General features: G+C 38.6%; 1 protein-coding gene across 2 annotated transcripts in view; it reads left to right on the plus strand.

Annotated features, from left to right (window-relative positions):
* shroom4 (shroom family member 4) overlaps nt 1-12586 on the plus strand; it is a 42936-nt gene that overhangs the window by 13244 nt on the left and 17106 nt on the right. For both annotated transcript variants that reach the window (XM_057342115.1, XM_057342124.1), the window contains exon 2: nt 6360-6511. In XM_057342115.1, the coding sequence (XP_057198098.1) occupies nt 6360-6511 (152 nt within the window). The remainder of the gene's footprint in view (nt 1-6359; nt 6512-12586) is intronic.

Raw genomic sequence — 12586 nt, forward strand, 5'->3', positions numbered from 1 at the left:
TTTTGGTCCACTGACAGCATAACTATGAATAGCCTCTCAAAGCCGTTATTGTATTAAAGCTATTCCCATCACGGGACTTATAATTTTCAATTCCTCTCTCTTGTAATCTGAGGCGTTACTCGCCTCCTGCAGCTAAAACTTAGATTCTATTTCATGTCAGAAAGAATTGACAGGGATGGAGTCAGAATGGTGCCGTTTGTTTGCTGCACTCACCCCTCATCTGGGTTGTTCTTATAAACACAAAAGTTTGGAGCGCTTGCTAGCAGAAACTTCCCCCAAACATTCACCACCTCTAGAGTATTTTCCACCAGGTCTTATTTGAAGAATGGGTACGGAAATTCTTATTCTTCGCTTGCTTGGCGTGTAAGGAGTGGTCGTTCCTGTGGGAGTTTAAAGAAATATCGCAGCAAAGGAACGGAGAGAAAGAAGGGATTTGTCACGTAGAACCGTTTAACTCTTTATAAAGGTCTTTATTCGCGGAGGGAGCAAGACGACTGGTCCTCGTGCCCAAACCAAACAAGCGCTCGAGGATACATGCAAACACACTGGCGCATATAAATACACACGGAATAAGGTCTGATGGAACATAGGTGTGGTTACAGTTATTTTTATCAAGCCTCCAAGGAGAACATGAGCTCAAGGGAGAAGAAAGGAAAAGTGAGGGAATAAGACTACTGGGTGGGCAGAGAGGAAAGAAAGAGAGGAAGGTGGAGGTATAGAGGTCCACTGAGGTCCAGACTGACAGACCTTCTTCCCCAAATAAACGAATGGGATCCAAGGGCGATGTGCCATTACATCATGGACTGGGGTATCTGCTATAAGGGCCCTTAAGGAATTAGGTCTGCCGAGGACAGCAGGTGAAGCGTAGCCACCGCTTGGTCTTCTTCTTCCCTCTGCGCTTAATTCCCTTTTCACATCTTCCTCACAGGGAGTTGTGGAAGTTCTGAGCAGTTTGGCAGCACATGAGGTAAGACTGCGTGTGAGAGTTTATTTTATTGGAACGGGGACTCACGGGGCACTGGGGTATGCCCGCCAACTGTACATGTGTAGTGAATTTGTTCTCTTTGTGCGACCCTGTTACATATCCTGCCATAAATTGTACCTGTTCTGAGGACTTTTTCCAATGGAGTATGTTCGGCAGATTGGATATTAAGGTGGAAACAAGCTGTGTTTGTTTTGAGTTTATGAAATAATGGAAGGTTAAGCTACATCACTTCTCTCTGGCCTTAAAGCACCGGTGCACCTGGAAAACATACACAGGTTTCATTTAGACAAATTCAATCCACCGAGTCTCTGATATGGTACACATATCCAGTCAGTTGAAAAAGATTTATTCAGCAATGTCGAATGTACAAACAAACACATGCAGCCTCTCAGAAATGAGATGAAGCTCTCATGATCTGAGCTCAGTGTGACTGTTGATTGTGGAGAAACAGGCTTGTTTGTTGCAGATGGGATGGAGCAATGTCCCCAGTAAAGCTGTAATTGTGACCATACATCTGAATAATGTTTCCATTACATGCAACTGGCTATCGTGCATGTCATAACTGCAGAATATGAGAAAAAATACAAACCTTGTTTCAGAAAAAAGTGAAGAAATGGGCAGTCTGGCATTTAGTCAGCATCTCTGAACTGTGTTATTGCATTGCTTATGTGCTTTCTTCATAGCACAGTAAAGCCGCTTTTGCACGGGTTGGTTTTAGAGGGTGTTTACACAACGCCGTTTTCAAGTGAAAACTGAAAACTTTTTATGCGTTTTGGGGAGACTGAAAACGCAAACTTTTGTAAACGGCTCTCAAAGTTTTTTAAATTGCCGCCAGTATCGTCTCCGTGTAAAAGGCAAGGCGGAACTTTCTGAAAACGATGACATCACACTCGTGCGTATTATCTGTTCAGTCGCGTGAGTATGGCCGAAACAATATGGCGGCCTCCGGTACGGTATGCTGGTTCAACTCAACATATTTATTAACGTTTTATAGCACTACTAAGACCAGCGGAGAGACACAATATTTACATCCGCCAGACTTGAAACAATATGCAGCAGTGTCGGCCGGCTTATGTCACTTTAGTGGCCCTAACACTGGTGCGAATGCAACTGAAAATTTTGTTTCTGGGGACAGCCTTTGTTTCTGGTTCCTTTAATTTTGTTTTTGTGGCTTTACTGTACAAGACACTGCTGCGACTTGAACTTATTTGTGGGAATTCCTGTTATATGGATAATATGAATCACTTTTCACATTTCAGACATTTAGAATGACTATAATATCTAAATCTTTTGGTCTTTAAATGGAATATTATTTTTGTATGTATTAATTAGGGCTGTCAATGTTAACGCGTTAACGCATACGATTAATTTTTTCAAATTAACGTGTGAAAAATATTTAACGCAATTAACGCAGCATCTGTTTGTTTTGACATTTTTTGTCTAGCGTTACATTATGTAATCACGCTCTTATTCGTGTACAGGCTTTTAAACCACTTAAGCGCGATTTGAAACAGTTGCTTTGACGCGTTCAATGAAGATAGACAGCTTCTAAACTGTGGGACGCGGCAAAACGCAACGCGAGGTCCAGTCTGGTGTAAACAGTCACGGGCTGAAGGCTGCGTCGGTGAATCTCTGTCAGACAGCGCATCCGTGTTAAGTTCTCTTTCGTGCTTGAATGGATAAAACCATACAAGATTATGTCAGAGAGCCCGTTTTGTCTAGCAATTTCTTAAGCAAGACTTCAAAGTGTAAAATAAAATCTTAAATGAATGCAAAGAGTTGTGAAAATGGGAGTGCGGTGACGGTCAGATCTGCGTACTGAGACAGCTCTTAAAGGGGCCACGCTCTTAAACGTGCTGCTGTGACTCCTGTCACTAATGTTAATCAAAGAACAAAATAAAAGAAGAAATCAATGTGATTTTGTAGCTTTAATGAGAATTCTTCTGCATTTAATTTATAATTTAGCATTGAAGACTGTAAAGTGTTTGAGAACTTCCTTCAATTTCTGTATATTTCATGATGGCTCTCGATTATATTGTTGAATGGCTATAATTAATGTTAAAATAATCAATTTAATAGAGACAGTTACATTACTAATATCAAAATGTTTTCTTTCATTCATAAAATGACGCTGTTAAAGAAATATGTTGTTTCTACATCAATTTGAAGATTAAATGTGAAATTATTCAAATGTAAAAGTATATTTTAAAATATTATTGTTATGTGTGATTAATCGTGATTAATCACAGAAAATGTGTGATTAATCCGATTAATTTTTTTAATCGATTGACAGCACTAGTATTAATATATTATTCTGTTATTATGTCCCTGGAACATCTTTGTTCTTTGAGGATGCTTGCTTTCAGGTTACACGAAATAATGAGCAAACATGCAAATAGGTATAAAAACCGATATCAGCTTACATGCTGAACTGCACCCGCAGAGCTCCACAGATCTCCGCAGAAATACAACAAATGTCATTAATAAAGTTTAGCATTTCGTTTATTTGCTGAACACATTCTACCATGTTAAAATCCATCCCGCAGAACTTCCCAAATTCAGCAAAGAAACACTTTGACAGATTTCCTTTGGGCCTGCTTATCTTGTCACGAGGTCTGTCTGAACTCTGCCCACATCCCGACACTCTCTGTCCCCTACTGAGCATTTGATTCAGTCAGCATGAATATTACCATTATGTCCTTCTGGACACGTTCTGCCTTTGATCTCTCCAAAACCCACATTCAAATATTCCTGCAATGCTCACCACATTCACACACAACACATGTGCGTCAGTTTACACTGCAATGCAGACCGTCAGTTGGCATTGGATGAGTCTACAAATGCTAAAAGTGTGTTAACATCTTTCAGAAAGATTTAGTTTCGGTGTTGAAACACGGGGTCTCTCCTGTTACAAAATGGTCACGTATTATTTTCTTCTTTAGTTCAATGGTTTTGAAAGAAATTAAATCAATGGGAAATGTGAAAAAGCTTTGTATATCCTTTTTTGACATCTTTCTTTTCATCAATATAGAATTTTATGAAACAACACAATAATGGTGTAAACTACTTGCCAATAAATAAACACATCTCTCTATGTAACACAAGTGCCATTTGGATGTAAATGTGATCGTCCCTCATGTAAATGAGATTTCATGACAATCAAAAACTCACTGCGGTAACCACAGAATAACATTTTCTATATGGAGCATTGAAACCCTGTTAGTGTAAAACAAAATTCCAGCAATGCACACTTATATATTTAGAGTTTGTGTTGACACATTCTCTATCATTCACAAGCCATACAGGACAGTAGTTACGCAAACAATATGTTTCCCCCATTCAAGTTTACACAAAGCCTTATTCTTTTATATATTTTAATATGTACAAGTCAGAATAAGCATGTTGTTTGAATATGTACATAAATATAGGGGCGGTTTTCCGAACAAGGATTATCTTAAACTAGGACTTTACTGCTGTGCTTCTTGAGACAAAACGATCGCACTGATATATTTTAAGATATGCCAGTGTAAGTTGTTTTCGTTTAAGACGCCTCTAACATTTCAGTTAGTCTGGAAGTAGGCTTAAGCCCTGTCCGGGAAACCGCCCCATTGTGTTATACTGAATGACAATGTAACATTATTTAAACCAAATTTTGACATTTTATCCTCCAAAAACTTAGTTGAAACCATGAAGTAGACATTTTACTTACATTTAATGTGCTTTCCATGGACGCAAAATCACTTTTATAAATTTCTTTTGATCGGGACATCTTAACGTCTTTGACCCATGACTCAGTTTAACTCACCGCGTGCGGTCCATGACCGGCATCTTTTAGCGCTGTGACCGTTCCATCTATCAGTGTCAAACGATCTCCAAATCCAGCGTTATATCCACCGTTTATTTAACATTCCTCACCAAAATGCAGTAAACAAACAACAAACACAGCTGTACTTATGCGAAGCGCAATAAAGGGCATGCTCTTTCTCTAGCTGGTTGACCTGTGCACAGGCTCTTTCTTCCGCTCTCGCTGGTTGACGCGTGGCCGTGCTTTTCCGGGAGAATTGCCCAATAAGGGACTAAGAAAAGTTGTTACGTAATGGTTTTTCATGTTCGAAAAAAACTTTCCGAAACCTATACGAACCTTGGGAGAGTGTATCGAGCACAGAAATACTACGTGATACACCCAACTTGTTTTTTGACAAGTTGACCATGTTAAGCATGAGAAGCCAGCACGTTTAACATTGTAAAGAAGTCAGAATGCATGAAACACTGTTCAATCCCCCCTTTAAGAATTCTTCAAACTCCTTATGCTGTATAGTGTGACTTCATTTTAAAAGCTTTGCAGCATTAGATCTGTGTTTTGTTAGATTTGTGTAAAGAAGATTAAGCTCTACTGTGAGACAGAAAAATGAATATGATACTCTTTGTAACGTGTGTGTGTGTGTGCCTGAGAGAGGTGCATGTTTATGTTGGAGGTTGCGATTTACATGTGCGTGACTGAGCGAAAGTGTGATTGTGTATGTTTTGAGTGGACTGGTGTTTTGTGCATGGGAATTATGTGGCTTTGGGGTTGATCTTTGAACCTTTGTTCAATGTTATATTATATATATATATATATACAGTATATTAATAGAATGCCAATATACATAGTTTTAAGGGTTTCATGTGAATTATATACAGTCATATGAACCTTACTATAGTAAATGTAGTAAAAACTACACTACAGTTTTATTAATTAACAATAAATCAATGATACGGTAGTTAATATGACAGCATATAATACATTTACATTTAGTCATTTAGCAGACGCTTTTATCCAAAGCGACTTACAAAGAGTTCAGGGAGCAATAAATATAAATATATATATTATAGTATACTATATTAGTTGTACTACACTAAAGAATATTACACTATAGTATAATTACAACAATATACTAACAGTATACTACAGTTTACTGTATAAATTCTACAATATATATGACAATGATTTTAATCTGGTAAAATGTAATATAAAGCTTACATTGTATGTAATCTATAACAACAGTGCATACAGTTTACAAATGATATAAAAGTTTGTGACAGAAGCTACATAATAAATCTTTTCGCAACAAAATTCTGTTTTTATTGAATAATTTAAAAAAAGTCACCCCCCCTGCAATAGCACTACACCCCACCGGGGGGCCATAGCCTACAAGTTTGAAAAGTAATGCTCTAGATTGGTGTATTGCATTTTGTATACTGAAATACTGAATATTATAACGTTTAATCGTATATGTTTACATTTGTTGAACCTATTCATTGCGTCATGTTCCATTACCTTAGTGTACGGATGAAGAGATTCTGATATTTACCCTCAAAACTCTCTTTCTTACAGATAGAAGAGGGAGGAAAAGCAGCACTGTGCAAGAAGCTTCGAGTGGGAGATGAACTGGTGAACATCAATGGTTCTGCTCTCTATGGGTCCCGTCAAGAAGCTCTCATCCTCATCAAAGGTTCTTACAGGATTCTTAAAATCATTGTCAGAAGGTTTGTAAACGCATAGACACACACACACACACACACACACACACACACACACACACACACACACACACACACACTTAACCAGTATTATCCGCTTACTGCCACAATCTGAAAAACACATGCATACTATAGTGAATCCGAAATACTGTAACACATCATAGTATGTGTTCTGGATATACACTGTGGGAGAGTGTCTGCACAGTGGCTAAATCCACCGGTAGCCTCTGATTATGTGTCTGTTGTTTATTTGAGCTGGCGTGAAGTGAGATGACGTCTGTAGAGCTTGGCAGACGAGAGAGTTTTGTCACCCATGACAGAAAATTTACTTCCACACCCTTGTTGACTCACTCGGTGTAGTCTGATCTCGGATCAGATTTCTTGATCCCATAACACTTCTAGCTACAGGGCAGTAATGTTTAAACTGCACCCAGGTCAGTGTTCATACACTGAGTCTGACCACAAGGGATTCTCCCTTTCCAGGCATGTTGACAGTCACCAAAGTGTCATGTGATGCTGCCTCATTGTGGCTACGGGAAGAAGTGCAGACCAGAGGCATCTAAACTTCAGACACATTTTATAAATGCCAGCACACGCTCTAGGTGATCATGTTTGCCTATGAATGCTTGGCTTTACAGGGTAACTGATGTGCTTTGTGTGATTGTGAACTGGACGTCCAGTCGGTGGGAGATTCCCTGCACTTGTTTAGTCAGCTGAGCCCAGCACATTCCAGTTTGTTGAGGCCTTACTACATCAGCAGCTATTAGACAGCCGAGTCTACGTCCTCTCTCCTCCCACTGTCATCTTCTCTCTCCTTTCTCACTTATTTAGTCTGTCCTACTTCCCTCTTTATAATCTACTCCTTCCTGTCTTCATTCTTTTCAGCAACATATTGTCAACATTGTTTTACCTCTATCATTCTGTAAGTTCTTAACTAGGGCTGTCGCGATATCAGATTTTTACTACACTGTTACTGTGGCCCAAAAAATGATTGCTATTTATATATCATTTAGCTGTTTTTCTAAAACCACGTATCTCCATATTTCGGCATTTTTATTTTTTGCCATAAATCATAATTATTTGTCACCCTTTATGTTTTTCACTGAGTTTTGGTTTTGCAAATATCAAACCAATAAAAAGTATTTAAAAAGTGCTTATTAACTTTGACAACACAGTATTTAATCGTTTAAGTGTTTTTTAGTTTGTGTTTTTTCCATTTCCTGAAAAACAGTGAATTTGGACATCTGATGTTTCGGAAGGACAGTGACTATATATAATATTTATAGTTATTATTTACATTTATTGTGTTAGTACAATTATGTAATAAATTATTTTATTATAATTCAAATTAATCTTTAATTTTTCTTTCTGGGCCAATGAATCACACTTAATATGAGTTTAGGCGGAGAGAGTTCTCTTATAAGGTTTTTAAGGCAAAATTTTAAACGGGTGCAGAGTTATTTTTATCATATTATTATATGTGCAGTATTAACAAAATATTGATAGACATGGTTTTTAATATCACCGTTATTTGCCAATACCGGTATATTGTGACACCCCTATTCTTTACATTCTTTGACCTTTGTGACATCATTTTAAAGCTTCTCCTCCAATAACCTTTTTACATACTATTACTTCATTCTGAAGAATGAAGATAGAAGAGCAAAAAATTGCCTATTGAACTGCATATGGAAAGGTTTTGGAGGTATCTTACAATAACAGTATTGTTTACAAAAACATGCAATTTGTAAGTTCATTTTTCAGTCCTCCAGAATGTTGTTGTCATGTAACTGAATGCCCAAAACGCATACAATTGACTGTTTTTACTTAAAAACGGTGTTGTGTAAACATACCCTAGGTCTTTAAAAGTACAAACGTAAAATGTGCACTTCTAAACCAACAGGAGAACTGTCCAAACACCAGCTCTGCAGAAGCTAAGACAGGGTTCAAAGTGAGAGAGAGAAGAAGGGTGTAGAGATGGAAAAATTCCTTTTCTTTGCTTTAACATCCCTTTCTTTGGCATCGGCTCAGAAGTTCTGTGTGTACTCTGCCTGTGGTTTCTCTCTGACTGTGGTTTTCTAGGCAAAACATATGTGTGTTTTGTATTCTTTGTGGGTTCGAGCCTTAGTCACACTAGCAGGACTTTGCTGGAGGCTCCTGAAGGGGTCTAATTTAACAGTGCGGCTTGTTTGGTAGCGTGTGAATAAACCACCACTGTAGGCCTACATATTTTTCTTTTGTGTGCAGCTTGTACATAAGTGTGCATGTACAAAGATAGTGGCTTGGTTAGAAAACGTGTATGGTATTTTTCCATGTTCTAAAGCATGTGCTTCCATTCATAAACAGCTTTACCAGCGTTCCCGTCGCAACTGTTCTGCAACATTATAGCAGCTTTCTGCAAATGTACTGTATGTTTGCGCTATAGAGAAAACAGATTCTTCCTGGCTGGTTCATGACTGGAAGACAAGACCTCAGCGTGACTGTGTGTGCAAGAGTTTTTCTAATAGATGAAAGTATGTGTGAGTGGATGCTAGTAAAGGTCACACGCATCATGCAGGGCAGATTTCCACCTCCAGTTAAAGACAGAGGAAAATATGACTTACGTTAGAAGCACGATAGATGTTTGTATTTCTGTGTGTTTTGCGCACACAGTTTTGTTGAACACCACTACTTTACCTTCCTGTCAGTGATTAGCATGTGTTGTTTATGCATGTGTGTACATCACCTGTCTCTCTCCCTGTCCCTCTCTTCCCTTCTGTCCTTCAGTTTATGAATGGAGATGTAGTGTCCTCAAGCTGCTCTTTTGTGAATGGGAAGGTAAGCTGTCTAGTTCAAAGGATGTTTGTGGTGTGCGGTGGTCAAAAATGCACTGTATAGTTTTGTTTTGCACACACGCACATCCTATTGTTCAGCAGCTGCTGTCTGGAATGCAGATTTCACACGTGTTTGTTTATTGACTCCAGCTTGTGATTTTGTAGCTTGAGTTTTGTATTGTTCTTGGTTTTATAGTATGTGCATTTATACGGTGTACTTATATCAAGTAAAAAAATGACCCCACTTTTTTGCCCAGCCCATGCCATCCCAGGTGTGTATGACTTCCTTTCTTCAGCTAAACACAATTGAGTTTTATCAAATAATATCTTGGCTCTTCCTGGGTTTGTACCGCCATTGAATTGGGGCCAAGGTTTTGAGGTTTCAAAAAGCGTATGCATCATAAATCTATACGACTCTAATGAGTTAATACATGCCTTAAGTTCTTATTTAGCGATCATAAATTATTTATAATTTACATTTTGGGTGAACTGTTATATGGTTTAGTTGGTATCTAGGAATTACAGTTACACATTAAGGGGGCAGTTCACCCTAGATAAAAATAGAAGGAAAAATGACTATGGTAGTCAAAAGTGCGCCAGAACTGTCTGCTTTCTTACATTTTTCAAAATATCTTCTTTTGTGTTCAACAGGACTGTTTTGCCGTTTGTTGTCTATGTTTGTTCTAAAAAAATCTACATTTTGTCATTATAAATGGTGTTGAAATGGTGTGGAATTGATATAATGAGGTTATCCTTGTAACCAGGGGTGTGGTGCCCATCTTGCCACAGAGAGAACAGTGTGCTTCTGAAATTTCTGGATGTCTGGTTCCTCCTAGTTCCTATTCCAACTTCCTGTTACACATACAGACTGTAACAGCCGCTTTAGGAGCGGGGCAGGGAAGCATGAGACAGAACCGTTTATTTTCAGCAAACAATTGTATTGTATTGTTGGGGGTGGAAGAACTATTTCGAAATGATGTCGTTTGTCCCTGAATCATGCCAAGTCTGACATATTGAGCCATAGTTGGACTGTGAATGTTTTGCTGTGAAATATTCATACACAGACACACATACTCACGTAAGTGCGCTCAGACATAAAGGAAGGGTAGGTCCTTACAGGAAACCCATGTGTAGGTGATTCTGGATTTATGGTGGAATAATTTTCTACGTTCTCAGATCAAATATCTACTATAGACCATCCATACACAGAATTCTCATTTCAGAGACACTAGTTCCATCAAACAGAATTGCTGAAATATTGATAGTTTCCAAACAGGTTTCTCATTCCACAAGGACACATCTGGATACGCAGACAAGCAGCAATGTCAAACTATGAATGGCTTACTTATAGTTGTCTCGGTACATTAAACTGTAATAGAAGAAATACTTTTCCCTTTAAAATTACATTACCTTTAACCATTACAATTTTTTCCATGTCTCGGCACTTCCCATTAAATAAAAGCAAGAAGTTAACAGATGCGAACATTAAGCCATGTGGTATTCACATAGCAGAAACCAATCGCTATAATCTTCCGTAAGAATCCAACTGGCCGTATGCTGGTCTTAAAGCAATACACCCCACTGCTCTCAAGGGGGAAAAGAAAGTGTGGAAAGCAATTTCAATGACCATCTATCAAAAGCTGCCTGGTCTCTCTGGGAGAAACCTCAATTGCACTTCAAGTGTTTATGATCTAACAGAAAGTGGTTTGGTCGAGCCTCTAGTGGAAAGTTATGAAGGTCAGAGCGAGGTTCTAACGGTAAGATCCTGCCCGCTGCACTAAGAAACAAGAACAAAGGAGACTCAATGCCAAAACAATGGACATTCCTCACATTCCCAAGACCACCACCACCACCACCCCCCTCCTGACTTTCCACATGTAAGGAGCAAAACAGCCTCTGAAAGCCTCTGTTTTTACATTCCAGCTTCAGTGTGTGGCGTAAAGATTTACATTTATATATATATATGGCAGATACTTTTTTATCCATGCGACAGTGGTAAGCTATATGTTTTTTCTAGTATGCATGCTTCCAGGGAGTCAAATTCACAACCTTTGCAGTCCTAGTGCAACGTACTGCCTAGTGTATGCACAATTTCCACTTTCACCTTTGTGTTTTTTGTTAAAAGGTGTTCTATGTAGTGTTTTGTTTGTGTTTACTGTATATATACAAAATAGTGTTGACTTTGCAGCAGTAATAGAAAAAGCAGGCTGAAATATGCCAAGTCATCAATCCATTTGGAATTACATAAGTGTCAGACTGCACAAAATGGCTTTTTTTATTAACGGATGCATTAAGCTAGATAGCTGTTCAATATTCTGCCTGTTTCTCTTTACAGTAAAAACATACTGATTCTGATATACTGGACGAGATTTTAGATGTGCTGCTGCCAAGGAAAGGGCGATCAAACTGGTGACTTGTAGCATTATCGTGATCTGTTGGTGTAAGCCACAAAGTCCTGTGAACTGATGCCTGTCTGTCTTAACATCTGTTGTGTTTGTTTTTGAGTCGGCAATCTCCCGCACTTTTATTCACGGACTTCATGCTCATTCGATTGAAAGAAGGCCACGGAGTACATGACCTGGCACATCTCTCTGCTTGGGTTTGATGTGGTCGATAAGCAGTTTTAAATGCATGCTTTCCTCTAGAAAAGTAATTTAAAAGAGAAGGACGTCTGAGTGAAAGTGAATCCAAAACAACAAACAAGCTATTGTGCTGGAGAGCCCTGCTCATGACTGCTCCCTTCCTGCATTGGGTTTTTCACTGTGGCCGTACTGGTAAAAGCCTGGGTGATTACATGGAATGCAGCCTGAATGTCTCGTGTGCTGTTTTTGGGAAGCGGGTGACCAGAGAGCAAACAATGCTGATTGCGCTTCTTACCATTCTTTTACTTGGACCCTCACAAGTATAGCCATACAGACACATACACACACATACTTTCTGCACAGATTCTTTTGGAATGTCTCCCTGAAAGGCCAGTGAAATCTGACAAAAAACTAATATGATTTAGTAATATATTTTATTTTTTAAAGCTTTCAACATGTTGTTAATAACATGGCCAGCTGGATCTGAGCAGAAACAGAATTGCCAGATCTGCATTACAGTCTGTACAAATGACCATAGAAACGCTCTATTCTGGGTCGCTTTGTTATGCTAAAATAAACAACTAAATATTAGTTATGGACGCAGTAAGTTATGCATCCCCCACAGTAGGGTTGTCACAATACCAAAACATATATTGTGATACTATACCATCTGAAGTATCACGGTT

This window comes from Triplophysa rosa, linkage group LG1, assembly GCF_024868665.1.
Source record: "Triplophysa rosa linkage group LG1, Trosa_1v2, whole genome shotgun sequence".
Classification (NCBI taxonomy): Eukaryota; Metazoa; Chordata; class Actinopteri; order Cypriniformes; family Nemacheilidae; genus Triplophysa; species Triplophysa rosa.